The sequence below is a fragment of the Hyla sarda genome, chromosome 12 (assembly GCF_029499605.1).
Source record: "Hyla sarda isolate aHylSar1 chromosome 12, aHylSar1.hap1, whole genome shotgun sequence".
NCBI lineage: Eukaryota > Metazoa > Chordata > Amphibia > Anura > Hylidae > Hyla > Hyla sarda.
In genome coordinates this window covers 81060161-81086904 of record NC_079200.1, presented here as the reverse complement: position 1 = coordinate 81086904, position 26744 = coordinate 81060161, and the positions used below count along the sequence as shown (strand labels likewise).

The 26744-nt window shown below is 41.4% G+C and overlaps 1 protein-coding gene across 5 annotated transcripts in view; it reads right to left on the bottom strand.

Annotated features, from left to right (window-relative positions):
* Window positions 1-26744, bottom strand: part of RIPOR3 (RIPOR family member 3) — a 209861-nt gene that overhangs the window by 41908 nt on the left and 141209 nt on the right. For 4 of the 5 annotated variants that reach the window (XM_056549214.1, XM_056549211.1, XM_056549213.1 and 1 more), the window contains 7 exons: window positions 24510-24533; window positions 20715-20768; window positions 15900-16049; window positions 7488-7551; window positions 7084-7127; window positions 5355-5480; window positions 2269-2414 (listed from right to left, as the gene is read on the bottom strand). In XM_056549214.1, the coding sequence (XP_056405189.1) occupies window positions 2269-2414; window positions 5355-5480; window positions 7084-7127; window positions 7488-7551; window positions 15900-16049; window positions 20715-20768; window positions 24510-24533 (608 nt within the window). The remainder of the gene's footprint in view (window positions 1-2268; window positions 2415-5354; window positions 5481-7083; window positions 7128-7487; window positions 7552-15899; window positions 16050-20714; window positions 20769-24509; window positions 24534-26744) is intronic. The other variant, XM_056549212.1, reaches the window with a different exon arrangement.

Genomic DNA, 26744 nt, shown 5'->3' with positions numbered 1-26744 from the left:
CTCCGCAGGGAGGGTCTACAAGATGTTTCTCTCCATATCCCCCCCCCCCTCTCCCCCCGCCAAGATTTGGGTCAAACATTCCCAATGATCAGTACAGAAGGAAAATAAAAAATGTTTAAAGCATTCCAACAAAACCATTGCATGGAAATGATGCGGGCGCTGTACGGTAATACTTGGCGCATCCTGCCAGGACAAGTCTTTGTTACTGGTGCTGAGCCGGATGACTTCAGGAAGCCATAAATTATATTACAATGCCAAGGCACAAGGGAAAAGTGAGATGCATCTCATCATTGTAATATGTCTAAAGACAAATACACGCTTCAGCATGGGCTTTGCATGTCAGTGACTTTCTCCATAACCTTAAAGCACAATCAAAATGACAGTAATAAAAAATCTGTAACTCTTATTTACATAATGAAAGGTTATGCATTGTTCCAGTTGACTTTATATTCAAATTCCTGGTGGGTTTGTTTCTCTTGTATGAGTGTACCCTGTGGTTCCACATGCATCTGTATACAGTGTGCTCTACTGTTTCCCATTATTGGAGAAATTGTGTTTACGGTAGGTAGTATGTAGTGGTCAAGAGTACATCATATGTACTGTAGCACATCAATATCCAGCAATGGACCCAAATATATGCCAAGACCCTATAGTGATGATCTCCAGAATGTTTGCAAAAGGGGCATAGTTAGTTTTTTTCAAGAACAAGCAAAAAAAGTATTATGAAATCGTGCAGACATGAAGAAGTAGTGCAGATAAAATAATCCTATGTGTGTGACAAAGTGACCATCATACTTGCTGTTCTCACCAGTTGAAAATTATTCTATACTTGGCTACACGGCAAAGATTAAACCAATGTGAAAGATGTCCAGCTCTGTCGATGTTGGGGAAACTTGTGACAACTACAGTATATCTGGGGATGTTATCAATAGCTGCATTGAAAACAAGCCTGTTATTAAAAAAAAAAAAAAAAAAAAGCCCAGGTCCTTATTAATCTTTTGTGTTAGGTCAGGATCACATATGCAGTGATTTGTTGCTGTCCCAGATGGGAATGCCATCTGCAGGTTGGATCTTTTGCATCCAACATATCATAGGCTAAAATGGGCACAGTGCTGGGCCTATGGACAGATGTGAACATGCCCTTAAAAATTCTATTAATGGGAGACTATCCATATGTCTGCCATTACAGCCCCAAAAGCACTTGTCTCCCAGTTTAGTCCGGAATGGTTATTCCTCCTTGTTTTGCAGTGACCAGTATTTTCCAACCAGGATGCCTCCAGCTGTTGTAAAACTACAACTACCAGCAAGCCTAGGCAGTCAACAGCTATCTAGGCATGCTGGGAATTGTAGGTTTGCAACAGCTGGAGGCACCCTGGTTGGGAAACACTAGACTAAACTAATAAGATGTTCAAGGCTCTTAAAAACCTGTAGAACATTATATAAGACTTGTTAATACAAGCAACAAAAATCACTGTAAACATAGTAGAATTGTGGCAGAATTGATGCAGAAATGTAAGCGACTAAAAATCTATTCCATAAATCTAAATGGGTTAATTCTGCATGTATAGAACAATTGGAAAACTATAGAAAGAAATGTAGGGGTGTCGTTAAAACACAATATTTATTTCATCAATTTAAAACCACCAGATACAAAATAGTGTATCCCAAAAAGGTGTGTAGGAAACAGTAATAATGCCAACCAGCAAAGGACGAATAACTGGCCACTAGAAGTTAGGTTGTGAGTTGTCTACCTATAAAGCCATTCAATTATATACAATCCGGATTGATGTATGATAAATGTATATAAATGATCCGAGTGATATCAATATAAAATATGATAATATTCTTATCATATTTTATATTGATCTCACTCGGATCATTTATATTCATTTACCATACTTGGTTGGTGTTATCAAACAAGTGGCTCTCTCCAGCAAAAATATGACTACTACCAGACTGTGGCTGGTAGGTCATGTTGGGAGTTTTGCAACAGCTGAAGTACCATAGTTTGTGGAACATTGCTTTTGAACGGTGGTATTCAAAGTGTAGCTCTACAGCTGTTGTAGTTGTAGTTTTGCAACAGGTTGGACATCACTGATCTAAAAGTCTGAAATCAATCTCTCTTCAGAATCTCAGACTGCTCTTTGCCTTTCACGTGATGCAGTTTGGCTGCTGTATATAAGGATATTCGAGGACTTGTAGAATGACAGTAACATAGTCAGCCCCTTTTACACCTGGCAAAACTATAACAGAGTGCAATCCACTTACTTCCATATAACCTCCAGCTGCAGCTTAATAGTGCCCAGCTCTGTGATGTCCACGATGATGATCCTTGGCTGAGTGGTAAAAAAGTCAGCGCTGTCGCATGTCACAACCCCGACCATGATGGTGGATAGGCCTCGCAGTTCTATAACCTGAAAAATGCAGGAAAATACAAGTCAACATCAATTCTATAAAAAACCATCAGCTGTAGGATCGCTGCCTGACTGATGGCTTCCATTATATGTAGGCTGAACTGTGATGGCCAAGTCAGCTGGATGATACATTTAGTGCAGATATTTGTTCAGGGCAATTTACTAACTATCTAATTTATTTTTGTGACCTGTGAAGAAGAATCTAAATAAAGAATTTAAATCATTCCAGGAATTGCAGTAAAGTCTCTGATACTCGTACATTTGTCTGGGTTTCCTGTTCAGATTTATTCCATTTGTTATGCTGGTAACACTCAGCCTGCCACTGTGCACCATGCTAAGCCATCTATGCACCGAGTGCATATATAATGGAAGGTATGCATGCTTTTTTACCCTATAGACCTTTAACACTGAGGGGTGTCTTGTAGCCAGATGTCATGAATACGGTTTAAAAGTTCCATATGTTTTTGGACATCTGGGAATTGTTAGTGTAGTTGTCCTGCTGCCGTATAAAGTATAAAGAAGGCAGCAGACAATAATTACAACCTGACTATAAATGACAGTCGTTATTTCCATGGTTGATGTTTACGGTACCATAAATTTATGTATGGACTGAAAAACTGCATTTTAATGCTGCTTAGAGCATTTGTTAGATAGGACAGAAGGGCTAATTCCACATACACCCCATACATTTGTAGTATGAATAAACATAGGCTGTGTGTACATGATTACACAACACGTTTTCAGCGCAGTGTGTAAATTATTCCAAATCCTCCCGATTCAGGTAAGTACAGATACAGTAATGTAGGCCATTTTACCTAAATAAACAGCACATTAAATAAACAGCACATTTGTACTCTTTTACATATATGCATGTGGTGCATATCTGATTTTACCAACTTTGTTTCATGGGAAAAACTTTTTAAGCAACAGAGAAACAAAGAGAAGGCCTAAGTTGTGTACCTACAATGTATAACCATCTCTGCCTGCTCTAAAGGATTAGAATATAAGGAAAGAAAAGGGGAAGACAGAGATGGCGCTATATAGAGCCGATTATCCCCGATTGTAGCGGGATATAAGTGTAAGAGTAGAAAACCTGCTCCCCAACAGGTTGCGCTGAGGCCAGGTGCAACTCTGTTAAGCGTTTTGAACAGGTTCTTTCGGCTGGTACGTAGGGAGCAGCTGGCCATCGGTCCCGTCGAGGATGGGGGATATTGCAGGATTCACACTTTGAATGAAACGTAAATCAAGGCCTTCCTCGCTTTCACCATAAAATACTGGGTCGCTGTATTTTGTCTTTTTACTACTGTATGCACACAGCACTGCCCCCTCAATGTAATTCCCCCCCCCCCTCCCTTTAGCTTGAAATCACTTTCATCCGCAGTACAGACTCAGTATAACCCTTTCTTTGCTGTGCTGCTGTTTCTTTAATTTCTGTCAGCACCTTGCATATCCAGTGCATGAGTAACTTCTGTCTCCCTCCATATGCAATCTATAGTAGTGTACTGTAGATTACTCAGCACAATGCCAGACTATTCAGTCCAGTGCACTTTCACCAGCTTTAAAGGGGTACACCACGCCCCTCGTGAAGTCAGACCCGTCAAGCCGCCTCCCATAGACTTACATTGAAGGGGCATGGCCTGACATAATGAGGGGCGTGGTCAGACAATGAGGGGCGTGGCCGACCCCCGCAGTGCACACACAGCATTTGCAACTAAATGTTCTGAACGCTGGCCAGTGGAGTACCCATTTAAAGCATTACTGTCATTAGTTAGAAAATTTAAAACAAAAATTTTCAAGTTAGTGAAGTAATGTGCCCTGAATTCATAATATTATATATAATGTTTTTATATATAAAATACCTTATGATCTATGTATTACTATGCTCATTCTGCTTGCAGCGCTAATGAAGGCTGGGGGCATTTCTTGAGGAGCTCCTTTCCTCCCTCCTCCATTGTCTGCACAAACATTTTTTTATTTTCAAAGCTTTGTGCCTAAAGTGCATGCTTTATATAACCCCAAAGCACACATGTGGAACCCATATGGTGCAAATACACAAGAGAGAAATTATTTTGCATATAAATAATAATTTTGTATCTTGTTTTGCTTGTCAGCGTGCATGGAAATGCTCCTCTTCTGAAAAGGCTGCAAGCTATCTGCATCTTGTCTGGATCTCACATGGGTTTAGCTCACACTGGCTAAAAACTAAAATATGCACTGCACTGAGGCACAGCAGGGAGATAACCACAACCCCCTCAGAAAATAGGTCCAAAATATATAGTTGCCGGACCAAAAAGACTTGGTTACCAGGGTTTGTTTGCAAAATTAAAGTGACAAAGACTCATAGTGGCCGTCTTTTAAACTATTTTTTACATCTTTAACAATCAAATTTTTTAATAAAGTATATTAGAAAAATGCTTAGTTTTAAAGGAAGCATTAAATAAAAAAAAAGGTTATTTCTAATGACTTAGAACATCATAGCCTAACAGTGAGGAGTAGATGCTATGCTGTGATTGGCCAGAAAGGAAAAGTAGGTGTTGTATGAATGCTACTCGCAAACAGCCCTGAAATGGAAAGAATAAGAAACAGCTTTGCACCACGGAAGAAGCTCTTGGGGATTCAATAACAGTGGTGAGAGCATTAAAAATCAACTTATCACCACTCAAAATCTAACAAACCATGCAAGTTTTCAAAAATCCTTTGAAATGACAAGTACTCTTTAAAATATAATTGTTTAATGATGTAGGTTTATTTACATAAATTAAAGAGGTTGTTTCAGAACATTAATGGATAACGATCGATTATTGCAATAAAATATTTTCCCTATGGAACAAGTTGGTGAAGCAGTACTGTTTTAATCATCGCACTGAATCTATCGTATGCACATAAAATAAAGGGCTGACTGGCACTTTGACCAGCAACAAGGAAAAAAATATTCTTTACCTTGATTTCAAAATTTTCACAGAGATTTGGTATAAATACTCTCTCCTCTTCATCCCACATTTGGCTGTCGTCTGTTTCTATTTTGCCTTTTAACCTCCACCTCTGGCGACCCAAACGTATCAGCACCTACAGAACAGCATACAATATAGTTAACCAGAGAATACAGATAATGCATCTCTCTATCACATGTATGGGTGCAGGCTCCAACACTGTACACTGAGGTGGAAGGATAGAGAGGGGTGAAGACTGTGAGTTTAAGATTTTAAATGTCCTGGTACAACTGGAACCTATTGACCTACTCCTGTCTAATACTAGGAACTTTTACTGAGAGTCAAATAAATGCAGTAAAACTATGAAAGAAAGGGTAGCTGCTTGGACTCTGAAAAATTAGGTAAGCTTAAATTCCAAGTAAACAGGAATAAAAGATGAACTGAGCAATTTCTGCAAATGAAATGGTCAACAGGGGGCATAAACTAAGTTTGAGAACTACGTACCCTAGAAAAACAGCTCATGGCCACTAGGTGTTTCCCTTCCAGGCACCAGTAACCTGCTTTTCACTGCCTGTTAAGAGAATTATGTCTCTAGCAACAGCTAGATCAGGATTGAACACAGGAAAAGGGAGGTGGGGCTAAGTACAGAGACTGAACACAGGAAGGAGGTGTGGCGCTAGTGTTGTGTGCAGAAGATAATCTGGACTGTATGAACACAACCTACCTCCACAAGAGTGCTCACACTATGTCTAGTAAATAAAGGCTTCCCACTCCTAAAATTCAGGGCAGCTGCCCCTTCTGTTAACACTTATATTCTTACTATGTACACAGTGCTGCCTCCTGAATGGAATCCCCTCTCCCACTCTATTTAGCTTCTCATAATCATCAGAATAAAAATGTACTGCTTAGATCAGGAGTGCTTTTGTGATGTAATCCCTTCATTCCTTCCTTTAATTCTTTCTCCCTTTAGCTTGTCAACAACAGTTCATGCTTAGGTCAGGGCTGCTTTTGTGATGTAATCCCTCCCCTGCTGTCATGTTGTTAGGGTAAATGTAACAAAACCATAAAGGATTTTACAAATCCTTTGAAAGTACTGAGACACTTTATGAAATTAGAAGAAATTTCCATGCATGGATTTCATACATAACATTTTTACAACATCACTAGAGCTGCACTGACATATAAAAGTTTGGTGCAAGTTCTCTACTATGGGTAAGTGGATTGTCTACATTTTTTGGCAAGCAAAATATGAGCATCAGAATTGTCACAAAGTGAAATGAGCAACACCAGAATTGATTAGTTACAGCCTTATGCTACTTTGTAAATGACTATACTCCCAGCATCCATATTCTAAAGTAAAACATAATTATTATATTCTGCACTATCTTTATCCCAAAGTCTCCAAGTTTGCAGGGTCTCTGTATGATGATTAGCCCAGGTCTTTTCTTGTCCTGTCAGATAGCATGACCCCAGACATTTTGCTAATTCCTACATTAATGTAGTTTACTGATACAATCTTTCACAGCTGGTCATAAACTGCAGTGATTTATCTATACACCATGCAGTAATAGGGTTGGCTGGGGCTCCTAAGAACAGAGCTCACTGTTCCTTTGGTTCATGGTTACTGGAAGCAAGCACATGGTGGGGTTGTAATTCTGAGTTTTATGGACTGTGAAGTGGTTCGATTTCACTGACAATAGCTCATGAATAACAATATTTTCTCTGAATGTTTACTGTACCTCATAATGGTCTCCAGGGCAGAGCCGAGCGTAACCCACCAGACCTATAAGACAGAGTAAACATTACAATTGCAGAGACTAAATAAATTGTCATACAACATACTTTCACCCCACAAGTGTGACACCCCACTAATATGATACTACCTTGTGCCTATGGGCATCCACCACCTAGCAAATAGCAAGGAACTTAAGCACAAGGTATAGTAATAACACATTTCTGTTAAATTATTACCTTTCCTTACATATATAATGACATATGAGCTGTGACAACCCAACAGTCAGTAGCTACACAGCAGTGTTGCATATTGTTAGGCCCATTTTCAAAAGTGCATTAGGACAGTGGGATCTCTACCCTCCCATTTCTATAAATGGAACATTTACACCATAGTTGGTGTGGGATTTACCTTTCATCTTAATGAAGAATTCTCCCAGATGGACTTCCAGTGCGCCTTCAATCATACACATATCCTAGAGTAAGAGACAACAAATACAAAATCTGAATGTCTGCTTTCAACATACTGACCTGAGACGGCACCATAGTCATATTGGGGGAGATTCATCAAGACCTGTGCTGAGGAACAGTTGACCGGTTGCCCATAACAACCAGATTTCTTCCTTAATTTTAAGAGGCCTTTTTAAAAATGAAAGAAGCGATCTGATTGGTTGCTATGGGCAACTGGCCGACTTTTCAACTGCACAAGTTTTGATAAATCTCCCCCATTTTTCCTATACAGAGAACACTATTCACTATCACATTCTTTGACCGACTTTTTTTTGGGGGGGGGGTTATCATTGTCTTTGTAAATCAAGATCTGCAAGAATCTGTGACTTTTTTTTTTTACCAGAAAAAAAACCTAGTGTAAAACCAAAAAATTTATTCCAACAAGGTATTTCAATTTGTGCCGTTTGCAAGAGCTTTATTTGTTGTCAGTAAGTGAAAACAGTCTTTACATCTAGAGGCTATAAATTTATCTTAAAATAAGCGGCTTTCACACATGTCCAATAATCATGCTTGGTTGTAATCAAATGCAGGTGCGCTGGATCAAAAAATAGTGTATGCAGCATTTTATTTTGTCTGATGCAAGCACACCCGTGGAAAACAATGCCAAACAGCGATAAATTTAGCACCATGCCCCATTTCGGCCTAAGGGGAAGAGAAAGGAAAGTGAGATTAACAGATCCTGCTTGTTGCATTTAGGCTTCCGATTTGGGAAATCACTGGATAAGCGGACATATTTGGACCCAGCCTTGCCTTGTAAGGCTATGTTCACATGATGGAATGTAAATTCCAAAGCAGCAGAATCCCATTGATTTTAATGGAGTTCAGCTACAGTGTTCACATGGAAACATTTCAGAAATTCAGATTCAGGAGTCAGCAGAAAGAACAGTAATGTCTATTCTGTGGAGTCCGCACGGAAATGCACTGTCGTCTATGAGACTGCCCATTTCCGATCGGTCCTAGCCTCGGCATGTTCCAGTGTCGGTGGAATGTCTGCGCAGAAATTCCATGTGGACATTCAACCGTGTGAACATAGCCTAACTGTGCAACCACTTACACAGGTGAAGCCTTGTTATAGATGGAAATGTACCAATGCTGTCAGATTCAGATACACAAGACTTCTTTTTGGAGAAATGTATTATGTATAGATGCATGTTCTTTAGTACATTTGTGGTGCTGGGTCATGCACCAAAATTTGCCCATAAAATAAACAGGCAAACACTACAAACTGGCAAATTTTTTCCCCCATTTCTATGTGTTTTATGCTCCATAAAATACTTAATTTTTTATCCACACACCTAATATATGTGTCAAAAACTAGAACTCATAGGTGAAAACTCCTACTTTTTGAGAGGTTGACACAAACAATATCAAAATCAGTCGAAAATAGTAGGAGTTTCTTGTGCACAACCATAATAAATGTGTCAGTCGTAACATGCAACAAAAAGAACATGCGGTTATTGCAGAATAACCGTCCAATGAACAATTGTACATTACCACCAGTGTTTTTAAACTCTCTCCTCTTTTGAGCCACTCACACAGTTGCAGGACTGGTTAGAGTACATTCACACAAGCATATTTCCTCCAGATTTTTAAATTAATGGTAGCAAAATCCGATGCACATTTTATAAGGCAAATAGAAAGTGGAGATTCCAGTGGAGATACAGTGTATCTAAGCTCTCTCTATAGAGCTTACTCACACATGTGCAGAACTTGTTACATTGTATGGTATGCACTTTTTAATCTGATGAAGGGGTTGCTATACCCCGAAACGCGTTATTGTTTTTACCTTGTTTTATTTTAATTAATAAACAAGAACTTTTATCCACATCCTCTTCTGGTTGTGATATTTTCTATTGGACACCTGGGCGCCTAGATCAAGGTCTGTTTTTCTATCCCTTGAAGATTAGGATGGCACCAGGGACACCATCTAAAAACCATTGATCAGCGTTTTAGCCTTTTGTCCAAAATGGATTATTTAACACCTGGACAGCAGCATAATATCTAATAACAGACAGTATAAAAAAAGATAAGACGGCACTACTGAAGGTCATATCATGCAAAAAGGGAGTATCCCGTGCAGGGAGAAGTCACATCCGGAGAACAGGGGTGCAAGATGCATAAGAAAAGGAGACATCTGCATAGAATCAGCAGAGAAAAAAATTCACATCTGCACTCACCTGTAGAAACTTCACTTTATTGCATCATCTTCATAAAACAGAAGCCGGCCTGGTGGGATCGGGAAAAGAAGCGCAACAGCCGAAGCTGGAAAACAGCTGGTTTCGCGTCAAAAAACAGCTTCCTCTGGCCCGATCCCACCAGGCCGGCTTCTGTTTTATGAAGAGGATGCAATAAAGTGAAGTTTCTACAGGTGAGTGCAGATGTGAATTTTTTGTCCGCTGATTCCATAATATCTAATAAGGTGTCCCGCAGCAATCTTCTTCACACCGCGTTATTCACACGCAGTGATTCCCTGAAGTTGACTGGCAGCGACATAGGAAACACCTTGCCTGTCAATGACGCCTGGCAAACAGAGGTGACAAGTTTCAGCCATGAATCCGTCTTGATGACTGTTTTGATACTAATAACCATAATGTGTGTGATGATTATTTGTGAGTGCTCTTCTAGGGTAAAATCTGATGACTGGTTCCCTTTAATAAACTGCTCATACAGACTCAGGGCTTGTAGAAACAGTGTTTTGGAGCTTTCACTTCTAAAACCCGGTGGCTGTAGCCACAGGACATTTTTAGCCTCTAAATGTAAACATTATGGCCTAGATTTATCAAGCTGTGTGACAGTAAAAATGGAGTGATTTCCCCATAGTGACCAATCACAGCTCAGCTTTCACTTTACCAGAGCTCGTTTGCTGAGCTGTGATTGGTTGCGGAGGAAAAATCTCTCCACACTTTCTCTCACACAGTTTGATAAATCTGGGCCTATGTGTATATTAACTGACAGCAAGCAGATATCTTGAAATGGTTAAAACAAAGTCTATCAGAAAGTTGCTGAGCCTCTTTTCTACAATGTTTAACATGTAATAATTCACATATGTCCCCTTACTAAGCATTCAAAAATACTTAAAAATGCAAGGGAGATCAGGAAAACATGAATGCATATGATAAACGCTTCTCATGTGTTAAAACCTATTGCAGTTCTATTAACCCAAGAAATCTCTTTTGTATATAAAGGTCTGTTCTTTTAATAGACAGATGCAGAGAAAGGGTATGGCAAGTCACAGGGTTTATTCAGAGATGTCACCACATTTACAATGAGAAAGGCCAGGCAGCCGATCCCAGTAATAACGCAGCTGCTGGGACCGGTTTATTTCCATCAAGATCTACACATAGAGACAAATAACATCTGTCCTCCCTCATCGAGCACACGTGTATCTGGCATGTCTTCACTGTTTATGGACATTTTCAGCCTGTTGCACTAATTTAAAGCAGATGCCTGCTGGACTGTAGGACATGATCTATAAAGGCCTCATGAATGTCATCAGCGCCTCTTTACATATAGATACATTACTTAGCAGAGTAATGTCATCATTATTGGGTCGAGGCTTCCTAACCCCTCAAATGCAGCTAAACTTTTCCCTGATGTCACTTTTGACCACATTTAAATGAAAAAGTTTAAAGTATCTGCCCAACCAAACAGATATGAATTAAAAGATGGGTAATGCAAAAGCAAGCCATTGTGTAAATTTGTCCATAGGCCAGGGTCCTACAAGGAATAATTCCCAATATGATTAGTAATATAATAAAACTAAATAATATTGCTTTCATCAAGTTCTATAATTTTATAACATGATTTTATGTAAAAATGTACCTTTTTTTTTATTTATTACACTTTTAGATGTCGTGTAGCAGCTGATGGGAGCCAACATGGGGCTCTCTGTGGTCACTAACAACTGTGTTGGGAATGGCCGGTCTCCTCATACTCCGGTCCTCCTCAACCACACCGCTCAAGCACTGCAATGCACACAACGCTAGAGACGCAGAGCCTCCCCCTGTGTATTCTGATGTATTTTAGCACGGTATTAGAATATTAGAATATTAGACGCACCGGCGTATAAGACGCACCCAATTTTTAGGGGCAAAATCTAAAAAAATAAAGATTTTGAACCCAATAGTGGTCTTCAACCTGCGGACCTCCAGATGTTGCAAAACTACAACTCCCAGCATGCACGGACAGCCGTTGGCTGTCCGGGCATGCTGGGAGTTGTGGTTTTGCAACATCTGGAGGTCCGCAGATTGAAGACCACTGAAGGAGGAGGTAATACTCACGTGTCCCCGCCGCTCCGGACCCGTCACCGCTGCCCTGGATGTCGCTCCATCGCTGTCGCCGTGTCCCCGTCGCTCCGGAACGTCTTTGCTGCCGGCCGGGTATCCTCGCTCTCAGTCGCCACCATCACGTCGTTACGCACACCGACGCACGTGATGGACGTACGCGACGACGTGATGACGAGGAAGGAGAGCGCCGGCCATACAGGGGATCCCTGAACGGAGAAGACACCGAGGCTATTCAGTCGGGCTGTTCGGGACCACCGCTGTGAAATCGCCGGGTTAGTGTCACTTTCCCTTCAGACACGGCGGTCAGCTTTGATCGCCGCGTCTGAAGGCTTAATACAGGGCATCACCGCGATCGGTGATGTCCTGTATTAGCCGCGGGTCCCGGCCGTTGATGGCCGCAGGGACCGCCGCGATAGGGGTGTATTCGCCGTAGAAGATGCACCAACTTTTTCCCCCCAGTTTTGGGGAAGAAAAAGTGCGTCTTATACGGCGAAAAATACGGTACTATACATTGGGGGAAGAGTCTCTACCAGTCACTAGCGCTGTGTACACTGCAGATCCCCAGGGCACGAGAAGCCCTGCAGTTCCCAGCACAGAAGTTGGTAATAGCAGAGAGACCATGTCAGATCTTACTGCTGCCACACACCTTAAAGTATATTACAAAGAAATTGTACCTTTTTCAAAAAAATAAATAAATAAAAAAGGGATATTATAATATTAAATAAATGTATCAAAAGCATTCTTTTAAAAATATTTTCTTTGTCTGGAAAACCCTTTGAAGAAGCCTGTGCCAATGTGAATCTCAAATGTGTTCTTAGGCACCGTTTACATTATCTTTTTGGGTTATGTTGCAAATATATGTCAGGACAACAGAAAAAAGGTATTCATCTGTCAGTATACAATGATATTCCTATTGACTTTAATAGGTAGAACATTGTCTACTAGTATAGTCCACTAGTTTAGTGTCCAAATATATATATATAAGGGACACAAAAGCATAGACTATGGCCATGCCACAGTATACATTAGAATAGCTTTTTGCTGGTATCCTAATGTATATAGGTGCCATAGCTCAAAAAATGTATATGGGGCTTAATGTTGGAGTGCGTAGGGTTAGAATGACCTCATGTTTATAGCATCATGCAATCTGGATACAAGGTATATATGTCCGGCACCGCTAGCGAGGGAGACCGCAAGAGGCTGTGTCGGTGTAGGCAATCATAAAATGTAAAAAAACCTATAAATACGCCACTGCAGCGTATAGGGTAAACCCACCAAGAGTAAAAAGATGTATATAATAAAATAAATAAAAAGTATATTAATCTGAAAAATCAATTACCATAGAATTATATAAATATAATTTTATTTTACAAAAAATACATATATCATACACAAGCAAGAAAAGTTAGTAATAATATATAGCTATATAACATACATAAAAATAGTAATCATTAGCGCAATTTGATAATGTGTATAATTATTTAAAAAATATATTTATATGTATATATATATGTAAATAAATAAGCTTAAAAAATGCAAAGGATAGCAGGGACGGGAAAAAGGATGTAAAAAAGTTGTAATAAGGGAAGACGTAAATGTCGGGGTCAACTGATCACCAATGGATCATAAAAACACCTTTTGCTAAAAAATATATATACGTGCAATGTGACACTCAATTTAAAGCATAACAAAATGTATGTAACCTTAAAGATAAAGATATATAAGGTGCAATGTGCAACACAGAAATGTACGTGTATACTATAAATATAAGAAGAGGGAAAACAGTGCAAAAAACAAAAATTAAGGTGCTGGGAATAAAGGTGTCAGAATGTAAATACTTGACCCCACATGTAAAAAAAGGAGAATGGGTTCCACGTCCCTGCGATCGCCTCCAACGCGTTTCACCGTGACCGGCTTTGTCAAGGAGTATGCATATACTGAATAGCAGCAAGGATATATAGGGTATTCAATAAAGAACTATTAACACACCTGTGGTGTCAGGAAGCGCCTCAGCTAACTACCGGAAATGACCTACAACGCCAAAGATCTCTAGTGTCTAAAGGAACGTCCGGGCTACACCAAAATGGCACCCGACATCGTTCCTGCGCATGCGCGTCTGCATGGAGAAGATTTATATATATATGTAGTAGGAGAAACAGAGGCTCTGAGAAAATGGCGTCCATGGTCTATACTGCGCATCGTAAGTAACGGCTACAAAAAAATGGCGCCCGACGCCATTCCTATGGATGTATATCTAATATATCCATTTTTTTGTAGCCGTTACTTACGATGCGCAGTATAGACCATGGACGCCATTTTCTCAGAGCCTCTGTTTCTCCTACTACATATATATATAAATCTTCTCCATGCAGACGCGCATGCGCAGGAACGATGTCGGGTGCCATTTTGGTGTAGCCCGGACGTTCCTTTAGACACTAGAGATCTTTGGCGTTGTAGGTCATTTCCGGTAGTTAGCTGAGGCGCTTCCTGACACCACAGGTGTGTTAATAGTTCTTTATTGAATACCCTATATATCCTTGCTGCTATTCAGTATATGCATACTCCTTGACAAAGCCGGTCACGGTGAAACGCGTTGGAGGCGATCGCAGGGACGTGGAACCCATTCTCCTTTTTTTACATGTGGGGTCAAGTATTTACATTCTGACACCTTTATTCCCAGCACCTTAATTTTTGTTTTTTGCACTGTTTTCCCTCTTCTTATATTTATAGTATACACGTACATTTCTGTGTTGCACATTGCACCTTATATATCTTTATCTTTAAGGTTACATACATTTTGTTATGCTTTAAATTGAGTGTCACATTGCACGTATATATATTTTTTAGCAAAAGGTGTTTTTATGATCCATTGGTGATCAGTTGACCCCGACATTTACGTCTTCCCTTATTACAACTTTTTTACATCCTTTTTCCCGTCCCTGCTATCCTTTGCATTTTTTAAGCTTATTTATTTACATATATATATACATATAAATATATTTTTTAAATAATTATACACATTATCAAATTGCGCTAATGATTACTATTTTTATGTATGTTATATAGCTATATATTATTACTAACTTTTCTTGCTTGTGTATGATATATGTATTTTTTGTAAAATAAAATTATATTTATATAATTCTATGGTAATTGATTTTTCAGATTAATATACTTTTTATTTATTTTATTATATACATCTTTTTACTCTTGGTGGGTTTACCCTATACGCTGCAGTGGCGTATTTATAGGTTTTTTTAGTGGTTGCTTTGGGTTTTCCCCAATTTTATTCAGACCACAGTACACAGGACTTTTTTTAGGTTGTTGTAATCATAAAATGTACCAACAAGTATGCTTGCTGTGACTCGTCTCCAGATGGTGGTGCAGTTATCCAATATGAAATAGCAGATATACACTGTATGAAGGAGCAGAATGGAAGACGCACTCACCACTTTCTTGCTGGGATGAATAGTTTCTTTAGTTGCAGCTTGCTGTACAGAAAATAATCAGGTACAAGGGTGCACAGGAAGCTGTAGGTGGAAACACGCAGGGGGCGGCAACTAGTTTCGCGCACGTAGGCGCTTCCTCTGGCTCGCACGTGTGCGAAACTAGTTGCCGCCCCCTGCCTGTTTCCACCTACAGCTCTCTGTGCACCTGATTATTTTCTGTACAGCATGCTGCAATTAAAGAAACTATTCATCCCAGCAAGAAAGTGGTGAGTGTGTCTTCCATTCTGCTCCTTCATACAGCATCATGCAATGCATGCAGTATTTTTGCTAACTGGTTTAGTGATGACTGAAGAACAGGAGACAAGTGGGAGGTAACAGACCGAAAGTCACATACTGGAGAAAGCAGGATGCCTGCAGCACAGAGTTCTAGCAGTGATGATGTTAATAAGGACAGGGCTGAATCTGAGAAAAGGTGAAAAGAGGCAAAGTCTCAGCAGCACAGAGTATTTCAGGAAATACAAGTGCTGTCTGAACATTTTAGCAGCACGTAAACGCTGGTACACACTGGATGCATCATACCTCAGTGCACTCCTGGAAGTTCTTGCTCAGTTCTATGAGACTTTCCCTGGAGGCTTTTGTTGATGGAGATAGGGAAAATGCATGTTTCATGTTACACGTTCCAACACGTAGCCGCCATTGTATGCAGTAGGTCTCATACAGCTCCTCTATCTATGGGAAGATAAACAGGTGACTTGTGAATTTATTGGTTATATTAGCATCCTGATAAACCCAACACCACAATATAAATCAATAGATATAGAGTCGGAACCGTGAACGGTAGAGTATGTATGATGAAAGCAGTACAAGTGATGTTCCTTTACAAATCAAAACAAACAACAAAACTATTTGTTTAAATTTCAATAAATGTTCTGGGTCTTCTACACAGAGAACCCTCCTCCACAAGTTAAAGGGTGAAAAACTTTTTTTTTTTAAATCAACTGGTGCCAGAAAGTTAAACAGATTTGTAAATTACTTCTATTAAAAAATCTTAATCCTTCCTGTACTTATTAGCTGCTGAATACTACAGTGGAAATTCTTTTCGGTTTGAAACCCAGAGCTGTCTGCTGACATCATGAGCACAGTGCTCTCTGCTGACATCTCTGTCCATTTTAGGAACTGCCCAGGGTAAAAGGAAATCCCCATAGCAAACATATGCTGTTCTGGACAGTTCCTAAAATGGACAGAGATGTCAGCAGAGAGCACTGTGCTCGTGATGTCAGCAGACAGTTCTGTGTTTCAAAAAGAAAAGAATTTCCGCTGTAGTATTCAGCAGCTAATAAGTACAGGAAGGATTAAGATTTTTTAATAGAAGTAATTTACAAATCTGTTTAACTTTCTGGCACCAGTTGATTTAAAAAAAAAAAAAAAAAAAATAAAAAAAAATTCCACCGGAGTACCCCTTTAATAAAGGGAGCTCTAAGACTCTATTTATGCTCTATAACAGTGGTCTTCAACCTGCGGACCTCCAGATGTTGCAAAACTACAACTCCCAGCATGCCCGGACAGCCGTTGGCTGTCCGGGCATGCTGGGAGTTGTAGTTTTGCAACATCTGGAGGTCCGCAGGTTGAAGACCACTGCTCTATAAGGTATAGCTGATTATTTAATTACCGTATTTTTTGCCGTATAAGACGCACTTTTTCTTCCCCAAAACTGGGGGGAAAAAGTCGGTGCGTCTTATACGGCGAATACACCCCTATCGCGGCGGTCCCTGCGGCCGGGACCCGCGGCTAATACAGGACATCACCGATCGCGGTGATGCCCTGTATTAACCCTTCAGACGCGGCGATCAAAGCTGACCGCCGCGTCTGAAGGGAAAGTGACACTAACCCGGCTGTTCAGTCGGGCTGTTCGGGACCGCTGCGATTTCACCGCGGCGGTCCCGAACAGCCCGACAGAATAGCCGGGTTAGTGCTTACAGGACACCGGGAGGGAACCTTACCTGCCTCCTCGGTGTCTTCTCCGTTCAGGGATCCCCTGTATGGCCGGCGCTCTCCTTCCTCATCATCACGTCGTCGCGTACGTGCGTGCGTCGGCGTGCGTAACGACGTGATGGCGGCGACGGAGAGCGAGGATAGCCGGCCGGCAGCAGAGACGTTCCGGAGCGACGGGGACACGGCGACAGCGATGGAGCGACATCCAGGGCAGTGGTGACGGGTCCGGAGTGGCGGGGACACGTGAGTATTACCTCCTATGCAGTGGTCTTCAATCTGTGGACCTCCAGATGTTGCAAAACTACAACTCCCAGCATGCTCGGACAGCCAACGGCTGTTCGGGCATGCTGGGTGTTGTAGTTTTGCAACATCTGGAGGTCCGCATGTTGAAGACCACTATTGGGTTCAAAATCTTAATTTTTTTAGATTTTGCACCTATAAATTGGGTGCGTCTTAAACGTCGGTGCGTCCTATAGGGCGAAAAATACGGTACTTTTGACAATACACTGTCTCAAAATGAAAAATGATATGAAGCATCTGACTAGAGCAGGTACCAAGTAAACAGAGCTGGACTCCCCTCTCTGGTTCTCGTCTCCATGACTCAGAATACAGAGAGGTGACAAGAGCTGGACAAAATCAGTCACATAGGTGAGGCCAATACTGTGCACAAGAAAGGACATAATCCTCATTATGTAACATGATCGACTGTAGCAGCAGGGCCCGCACTGAGCCCTGGAACGTGTCATTCAAAACAATGAGTCTTATAATGGTCATGTTTGGTGTTCTGGAATCCAGCAGTGGAAAGAATATTATCTTTACTGACGACCTCCAAATTACAGGGCAACGTAGAGTCATTTCCTTAAAAATGTTGCACATTCCACCCAGGCAATCGGATGACAAGGACTTTCCTAAATTACAGTTTACTGGGGAGGAAAAACAGCAGATAGCATTGCAACAAATGACCGAGATAAAAGAGCTGCTCTGTAGTGAGGTCACAGCGATGAACGTCCTGCTAATAGCTACAATTCCCAATCCCGTCTCATCTCTGCAGGCTCCAACACCGTGGTCAGAGGCCTCATTCTAGTCGTCTGGAGGACGATTTCACCCACAACAATCAATAAACTTATCTCGATGCTCTAGGATTATGAGAATCACTTTTCTTGTGGGAAATATTGTGCACAATACTGCCAAGTATAATAGAATAAATGGTGTCTCAACTGAGGGGGGAGATTTATCAAAACCTGTGTTGCTCATAGCAACCAATCAGATTGCTTCTTTTATTTTTTACAGGTCACAATTTTTTTTTTTTAAATTAAAGAAGCAATCTGCTATGGGCAACTGATCCACTTTTTCATTGCACCGGTTTTGATAAATCTTCCCCTATATTACTATACACTATTAGGGTACGTTCAAACGTACAGGATTTGCTGCATATTTTGCAAAGCTGATTTTGCCAGCCATTAACTTCTATGGGTAGCAAAATCAGCGGCATAAAATATGCAGCAGATCCTGTACATGTGAACATACCCTTAAATGGACAGTTCTTAAAAACAAAAAAAACAGAAAAAAAAAAAAACATAATGTAGGGATAATCATGAGAAACAAAAGCGCCGTTCCACCACATTCACACTACTTTATTAAAGGGGGCGGGACTTGTTACACCTTGTACATCATAGGAAGGGGTTACATAAATGTTAAAGGGAAAAAGCCAAGCAAGAAGGGGAATGTGTTATGGTTGCATGAAGAAAGAAGACAAAATGATCCAGCACTTGACGAAATCCACAGCTTTATTCAATCCTCCATAAAAACAGCATGGCAACACACAATTCACAAGGTATGTGCAATCTTGACGCGTTTCGAGCGCATGCACTCTTTGTCAAAAGATACGTTCTATGGTAGCCGGTAGAGATGAGCGAACTTACAGTAAATTCGATTCGTCACCAACTTCTCTGCTGAGCAGTTGAGTTGATGACTTAGCCTGCATAAATAAGTTCAGCTTTCAGGTGCTCCGGTGGGCTGGAAAAGGTGGATACAGTCCTAGGAAATATAATTAACCAAACCCCAAGGCCACAGCCTGGGGTGCAAACACCTCAATTTTCTCCCCCCTAAAACATAACTTTTAATAGTATATATGTAAAAAGTAACAAATCCAGAAAGTGATGATTAAAAATACAATGTCACATGGGAAAATAATAGTTATTGGGGCAACATGGCTCCAGTGTACAGGGCTCTGTAGAAGCCCAAACTTCCCAATTGTGACACTAATTAAAACACAAAATTGCCGCCTCTACATGTTTCGCCGTCACACGGCGTTCTCAAAGAGTCTCCTAGGACTGTATCCACCTTTTTCAGCCCACGGGAGCACCTGAAAGCTGAACTCATTTATGCAGGGTAAGGCATCAACTGCCGAGCTGAGAAGTTCGTGACGAATCGAATTTACTGTAAGTTTGCTCATCTCTAGTAGCCGGTGTAGCTAAATAGGTGGTACTCCAGGTGTGTTGCCGTATAAGACGCCGTATTAATTAAAATAACTCCAACATGGGAGTTCCAATAGTTACAACAAAGGGTTATAACCAAAGATAGAACTTTAGATCCAATTTCAAGCAACCTAGTTTTGTTGATTAAATATACAACATATTTGTTTCCTCATCTATTGTTTCCTATTATGGTTATTTTGTTGCTCAATATTTTCTATATTAATATGTTGTATGTCAAGATTGCACATACCTTGTGAATTGTGCGTTGCCATGCTGTTTTTATGGAGGATTGAATAAAGCGGTGGATTTCGTCAAGTGCTGGATCTTTTTGTCTTCTTTCTTCATTGTTGGACACACGGAGCCTGGGTGAGGACCCGCGCACGACATTAGGAGGGTGAGCTGGATATTCCTTTACTTTCTTGTTATGGTCGCATGACATGCTGAACAATGGTTGGTAGAGGACTGGAAGCTAATACCATTGACTACGAAAGTAGTTTTATCGTTGACATAATTGTGTGACACCAATGGAGGTGGTGAGTGTGGCAGAATGGTGCTGCTGATAGTCAGAGAACCTGTATCTACGTAAGTTTTCTAACAAACTATAGGCTAAGCCCTGTGTCATGGTTAATTCGACACCATACTCAATGGACCCTCACATGCTCATTGGACCCTATTACATTAAAGTCTTGGGGTTCAATGTTTAACCTGCACCCTGTAACTTTTTGAGTAGAGTTAACCTTAAGAGCTGTAAAAATGCAAGAAAAATGTTGAAGGAATCTATGTGTCATAGGATGTGTATCTGAACAATGTGACATCTGTCCCCCAGATGTGGGAATATGGTGACGGAAGATCATGTGCTTTGCGGCTGCACCCGGTCACCTACAAATATCTAAATAATAAAAAAAGATTGCTGCATACCACTTACCTTACTGATGTGGAACTCCAACTTCCTAATATGTCTTTCAATTAAGCGAATTTCCTTAAGAAGCAAAGAAAAAAAAGATTTGTTCAGTTCATTTACACAATTCTTTTTTCAGGCTCTAAAGATATGTGTCAAATTATGAGGTAGACATAGAAAAGTGTAAGAAATTTGCTGCTTCATCATCTGCTTCTGGCCTTATTTTGCTGAAATTAAAGGGTACCTCTCATCAAATAAACTTTTGCTATATTTTAGATTAATGAATGTTGAATAACTTTCCAATAGCATGTTAATGAAAAATATGCTTCTTTCTATTGTATTTTTCCCGATCAGTCCTGTCAGCAAGCATTTCTGACTCATGCTGGAGTCCTGAACACTCAGAGCTGCAAGCCTGCTTTGTTCACAGCCAAACAGGCTGTGAACAAAGCAGGCTGGCAGCTCTGAGTGTTCTCCTTTGTGAACAAAGCAGACTGGCAGCTCGTAGTGTTTAGGACTCCAGCATGAGTCTGAAATGCTTGCTGCCAGGACTGGTAGGGAGACCCCTAGTGGTCATTTCTTCAAAGTGGAAAATTTAATAGAAAGAAGCATATTTTTTAATAACATGCAATTGTAAAGTTACTCTGCATACATTAATCTATAATATATCAAAAGTTTTTTTGATGAGAGGTACCCTTTAACCATACACTTACTAACTTGGCTCAGTAGTTTGTGTTTGTATGCTTCTATGAAGTGAAAGGTATAAAATCCCCCAATCATCCATAGGAACAAAGTATCTGACAGGGTGAAATCTAACATGCTCCATCATAGTTTATTCAGAAACCCACTATTAGGGGAGAAATGGGAGGCTTCCATGTACAAAGCATCAATGGATCAATGGATGATCAAACAAAGAGCTGTAGTCTTCATTTACTATATACTTCCAATAATTCAAAACTTTCTGTAATCTGTGCAAAACACAAAATGTGACTTTTGGAAGTATATCTACTTATTAAAGTGGTTCTGAAATTAAAATGCTACCAAGGTGTAGAATAAACTGATCAGTCATATCACTGTGTAATGAATAAAATGGACCATATAAAAGACAGTGGCAGAAAGCAATTAGTAGCAGTAAGGGCTGTATTATACAGTCCTACCCCCACTCAATACAAGCATTAATATCCTAGATTAGCGCTTGTTTACTGAGACCATTATACAGCTCAGTATCAGGCGTGCACTGGCCCTTTCTTCTGTCGTTGTTGGCTGCAACCATTTCTAAACTTGTGAAAACCTAATGATCAGCGGAAGAATGAGTGTTTGCTTGTTCATCAGGTGATCACTGGCCCCAATATGCAAGGTGATTAATAGCCTGTTTGGACGACAATCACCGTTTGTAATAGGGCTCTGAGCCACAAGCCACAGATGGGTGAGGGGAATAAAGGTTAGCACATCTGGCCCAATCCCACAAAAGAGCTTTTGTAAAGAAAACTGCTGAAAAAGTGACCGTTAGCTATGACAGAGAGGTGTCAGATCACACAGTGCATCACAGCTTGCTGTGTATATGTCCCTCAGACCGTTCATTGTCCATGCTGCCCCTGCCCACTGCCAAAAGTGTCCACAATGTGCACATGACCACCAGAACTGTAGCATGAAGCAATGGAAGAAAGGGACCTGGTCTGATTACATTTTCCATCATGTGGACAACCAGGTGCGTGTGTGTCACTTATGGGAGGGAAGACATGGCACCAGGATTCTATTTGAGAAGAAGACAAGCTGGCAGACGCAGTGTGATGAGCAATGGTCAGCTGAAAACCTTGGCTACCAGCACCATGTGGATGTTACTGTGGCACAGAAAACCTACTTAAGTACTGTACAGACCAAGTCTCCTTCTTAATGGAAATGATCTCTTTCAGCAGGTTAATGCCTTAGCCACAAAAAAATCATTGTACAGGAATGAGGTACATGATAAAGCAATCAAGGTGGAAAGTGTACCTGTCATCAGCAAAAAAACATTTTGAGTTGCAGGGCTCTGTGCACCAAGGACAAGCAGGGCTCTGTACACCGAGGACAAGCAGGGCTCTGTACAGCGAGGACAAGCAGGGCTCTGTACAGCGAGGACAAGCAGGGCTCTGTACAGCGAGGACAAGCAGGGCTCTGCACAGCGAGGACAAGCAGGGCTCTGCGCACCGAGGACAAGCAGGGCTCTGCGCACCGAGGACAAGCAGGGCTCTGCGCACCGAGGACAAGCAGGGCTCTGTGCACTGAGGACAAGCAGGGCTCTGCGCACTGAGGACAAGCAGGGCTCTGGACACTGAGGACAAGCAGGGCTCTGCGCACCGAGGGCAAGCAGGGCTCTGTGCACCGAGGACAAGCAGGGCTCTGTACACCGAGGACAAGCAGGGCTCTGTACACCGAGGACAAGAAAGGCTCTGTACACCGAGGACAAGCAGGGCTCTGTGCAGTGAGGACAAGCAGGGCTCTGTGCAGTGAGGACAAGCAGGGCTCTGTGCAGTGAGGACAAGCAGGGCTCTGCGCACTGAGGACAAGCAGGGCTCTGCGCACTGAGGACAAGCAGGGCTCTGCGCAGCGAGGACAAGCAGGGCTCTGCGCAGCGAGGACAAGCAGGGCTCTGTGCACCGAGGACAAGCAGGGCTCTGCGCACCGAGGACAAGCAGGGCTCTGCGCACCGAGGACAAGCAGGGCTCTGCACACTGAGGACAAGCAGGGCTCTGCGCACTGAGGACAAGCAGGGCTCTGCGCACTGAGGACAAGCAGGGCTCTGCGCACTGAGGACAAGCAGGGCTCTGGACACTGAGGACAAGCAGGGCTCTGCGCACTGAGGGCAAGCAGGGCTCTGCGCACCGAGGACAAGCAGGGCTCTGTACACCGAGGACAAGCAGGGCTCTGTACACCGAGGACAAGCAGGGCTCTGTACACCGAGGACAAGCAGGGCTCTGTACACCGAGGACAAGCAGGGCTCTGTACACCGAGGACAAGCAGGGCTCTGTACACCGAGGACAAGCAGGGCTCTGTACACCGAGGACAAGCAGGGCTCTGTGCAGTGAGGACAAGCAGGGCTCTGTGCAGTGAGGACAAGCAGGGCTCTGTGCACTGAGGACAAGCAGGGCTCTGTGCAGTGAGGACAAGCAGGGCTCTGTGCAGTGAGGACAAGCAGGGCTCTGTGCAGTGAGGACAAGCAGGGCTCTGTGCAGTGAGGACAAGCAGGGCTCTGTGCAGTGAGGACAAGCAGGGCTCTGTACAGTGAGGACAAGCAGGGCTCTATACAGTGAGGACAAGCAGGGCTCTGTACAGTGAGGACAAGCAGGGCTCTGTACAGTGAGGACAAGCAGGGCTCTGTACAGGGAGGACAAGCAGGGCTCTGTGCAGTGAGGACAAGCAGGGCTCTGTGCAGTGAGGACAAGCAGGGCTCTGTGCAGTGAGGACAAGTAGGGCTCTGTGCAGTGAGGACAAGCAGGGCTCTGTGCAGCGAGGACAAGGATGGATGGATGATCAGTGTATACTGTACAAATTTCTACTGAATATTATACCAACACTAAAAATATGAGATCACCAATCACAAAAGGCTGAAAAACGCCTAAACCCAATCTGCAGAAGGTGCCTATATCTGATTATAATGGTTTCACTGAGAATTCTTCATACAGACAGAAGTATAATATATATGCTCACTGACCCATCATGTATTATGGTTATATGCAGGAACCAGAAGCAATAAAATAAGACGGAGAAAATAGAGACAGTGATTAGGATGCCGTAACCAAACAATAATTATCATAATAGGAGCAGTGGTTACTTGGAAGAACTCACCTTGTCCAGGTCATACACATAGCCCTGCAATAGAGAAAGGTCAGTCAGTGTGTTTTCACTTGTATGACATACTAAAGATTTTTGGGGTAATTTATTTTTTGAAAATAATATGAATAATGAGAGTTTGTATAATATATATACATACATATAGTCATGGCCGTAAATGTTGGCACCCCTGAAAATTTTCAAGAAATTTAAATATTTTTTCACAGAAAAGGATTGCAATAACACGTTTTGCTATACACATGTTTGTTCCCTTTGTGTGTATTAGAACTAAACCAAAAAAGGGTGGAAAAAAATCTGATTGGACATAATGTCACACCAAACTCCAAATATGGGCTGGACAAAATTATTGGCACCCTTTCAAAATTGTGGATAAATAAGATTGTTTCAAGCATGTGATGCTTCTTTAAACTCACCAGGGGCAAGTAACAGGTGTGGGCAATATAAAAAAAAATCACACCTGTAAACAAATAAAAAGGAGAGAAGTTCATTTAGTCTTTGCATTGTGTGTCTGTGTGTGCCACACTAAGCATGGACAATAGAAAGAGGAGAAAAGAACGGTCTGAGGACTTGAGAACCAAAATTGTGGAAAAATATCAACAATCTAAAGGTTACAAGTCCATCTCCAGAGATCTAGATTTGCCTTTGTCCACAGTGCGCAACATTATCAAGAAGTTTGCAACCCATGGCACTGTAGCTAGTCTCCCTGGGCATGGAAGGAAGAGAGAAAAATTTATGAAAGGTGTCAACGCAGGATAGTCCAGGTGGTGGATAAGCAGCCCCAAACAAGTTCCAAAGATATTCAAGCTGTCCTGCAGGCTCAGGGAGCATTAGTGTCAGCGCGAACCATCCGTCGACATTCAAATGAAATAAAACGCTATGGCAGGAGACCCAGGAGGACCCCACTGCTGACACAGAGACATAAAAAAGCAAGACTACATTTTGCCAAAATGAATTGAAGTAAGCCAAAATCCTTATGGGAAAATGTCTTGTGAACAGATGAGACCAAGATAGAGCTTTTTGGTAAAGCACTTCATTCTACTGTTTACCGAAAATGGAATGAGACCTACAAAGAAAAGAACACAGTATATACAGTGAAATATGGTGGAGGTTCAATGATGTTTTGGGGTTGTTTTGCTGCCTCTGGCACTGGGTGCCTTGAATGTGTGCAAGGCATCATGAAATCTGAGGATTACCAATGGATTTTGGGTCGCACTGTACAGCCCAGTGTCAGAAAGCTGGGTTTGCATCCGAGATCTTGGGTCTTCTAGAAGGACAATGACCACACAAACATACGTCAAAAAGCACCCAGAAATGGATGGCAACAAAGCGCTGGAGAGTTCTGAAGTGGCAGCAATGAGTCCAGATCTAAATCCCATTGAACACCTGTGGAGAGATCTTAAAATTGCAGTTGGGAAAAGGCGCCCTTCCAATAAGAGAGACCTGGAGCAGTTTGCAAAGGAAGAGTGGTCCAACATTCCGGCTGAGAGGTATAAGAAGCTTATTGATGGTTATAGGACGCGACTGATTTCAGTAATTTTTTCCAAAGGGTGTGCAACCAAATATTAAGTTAAGGGTGCCAATAATTTTGTCCAGCCAATTTTTGGAGTTTGGTATGACATTATGTCTAATTTGCTTTTTTTTCCTTCTTTTTTTGGTTTAGTTCCAATACACACAAAGGGAATAGATGTGTGTATAGCAAAACATGTGTTACTGCAATCCTTTTCTGTGAGAAATACTTCATTTCCTTGAGAAATTTCAGGGGTGCCAACATTTACAGCCATGACTCTATATCTTCCTCTGTAATTTTAAACCCCCTGTATGATTGCTTTTGGTAAATGGAAAATGTTCTTTTTGTTTGCAATAAGAGTCTGAACAGCGTGCCCTTAAAATGTTTTGCTTACAAAGGTGCACAGCTTCTTACTGTGTCTTTTATATTACAAAGTTGCAGAACTTTATTTTACAAAACAATGATGTTGTATGAACGCAAACTGATAAACCGTTTAAGAAACAGCAATAAAATGTTTCCCCAAAAAAGAATGTGATACTGCATGTAAAATGATTTCTCTTTATTGTGCTCATTTTTTTACAGATCAATAGTGAAAAAATTAATATTTGCATGTAAGAAGCAGTTCAATAAAACAGTGAAAATAAATCATATTAGGGGTAAATGTGTAAGACGTTTGATGTATAGCCTTTATCAGGTGATGCAAAAGTTAATAATAAAGATAA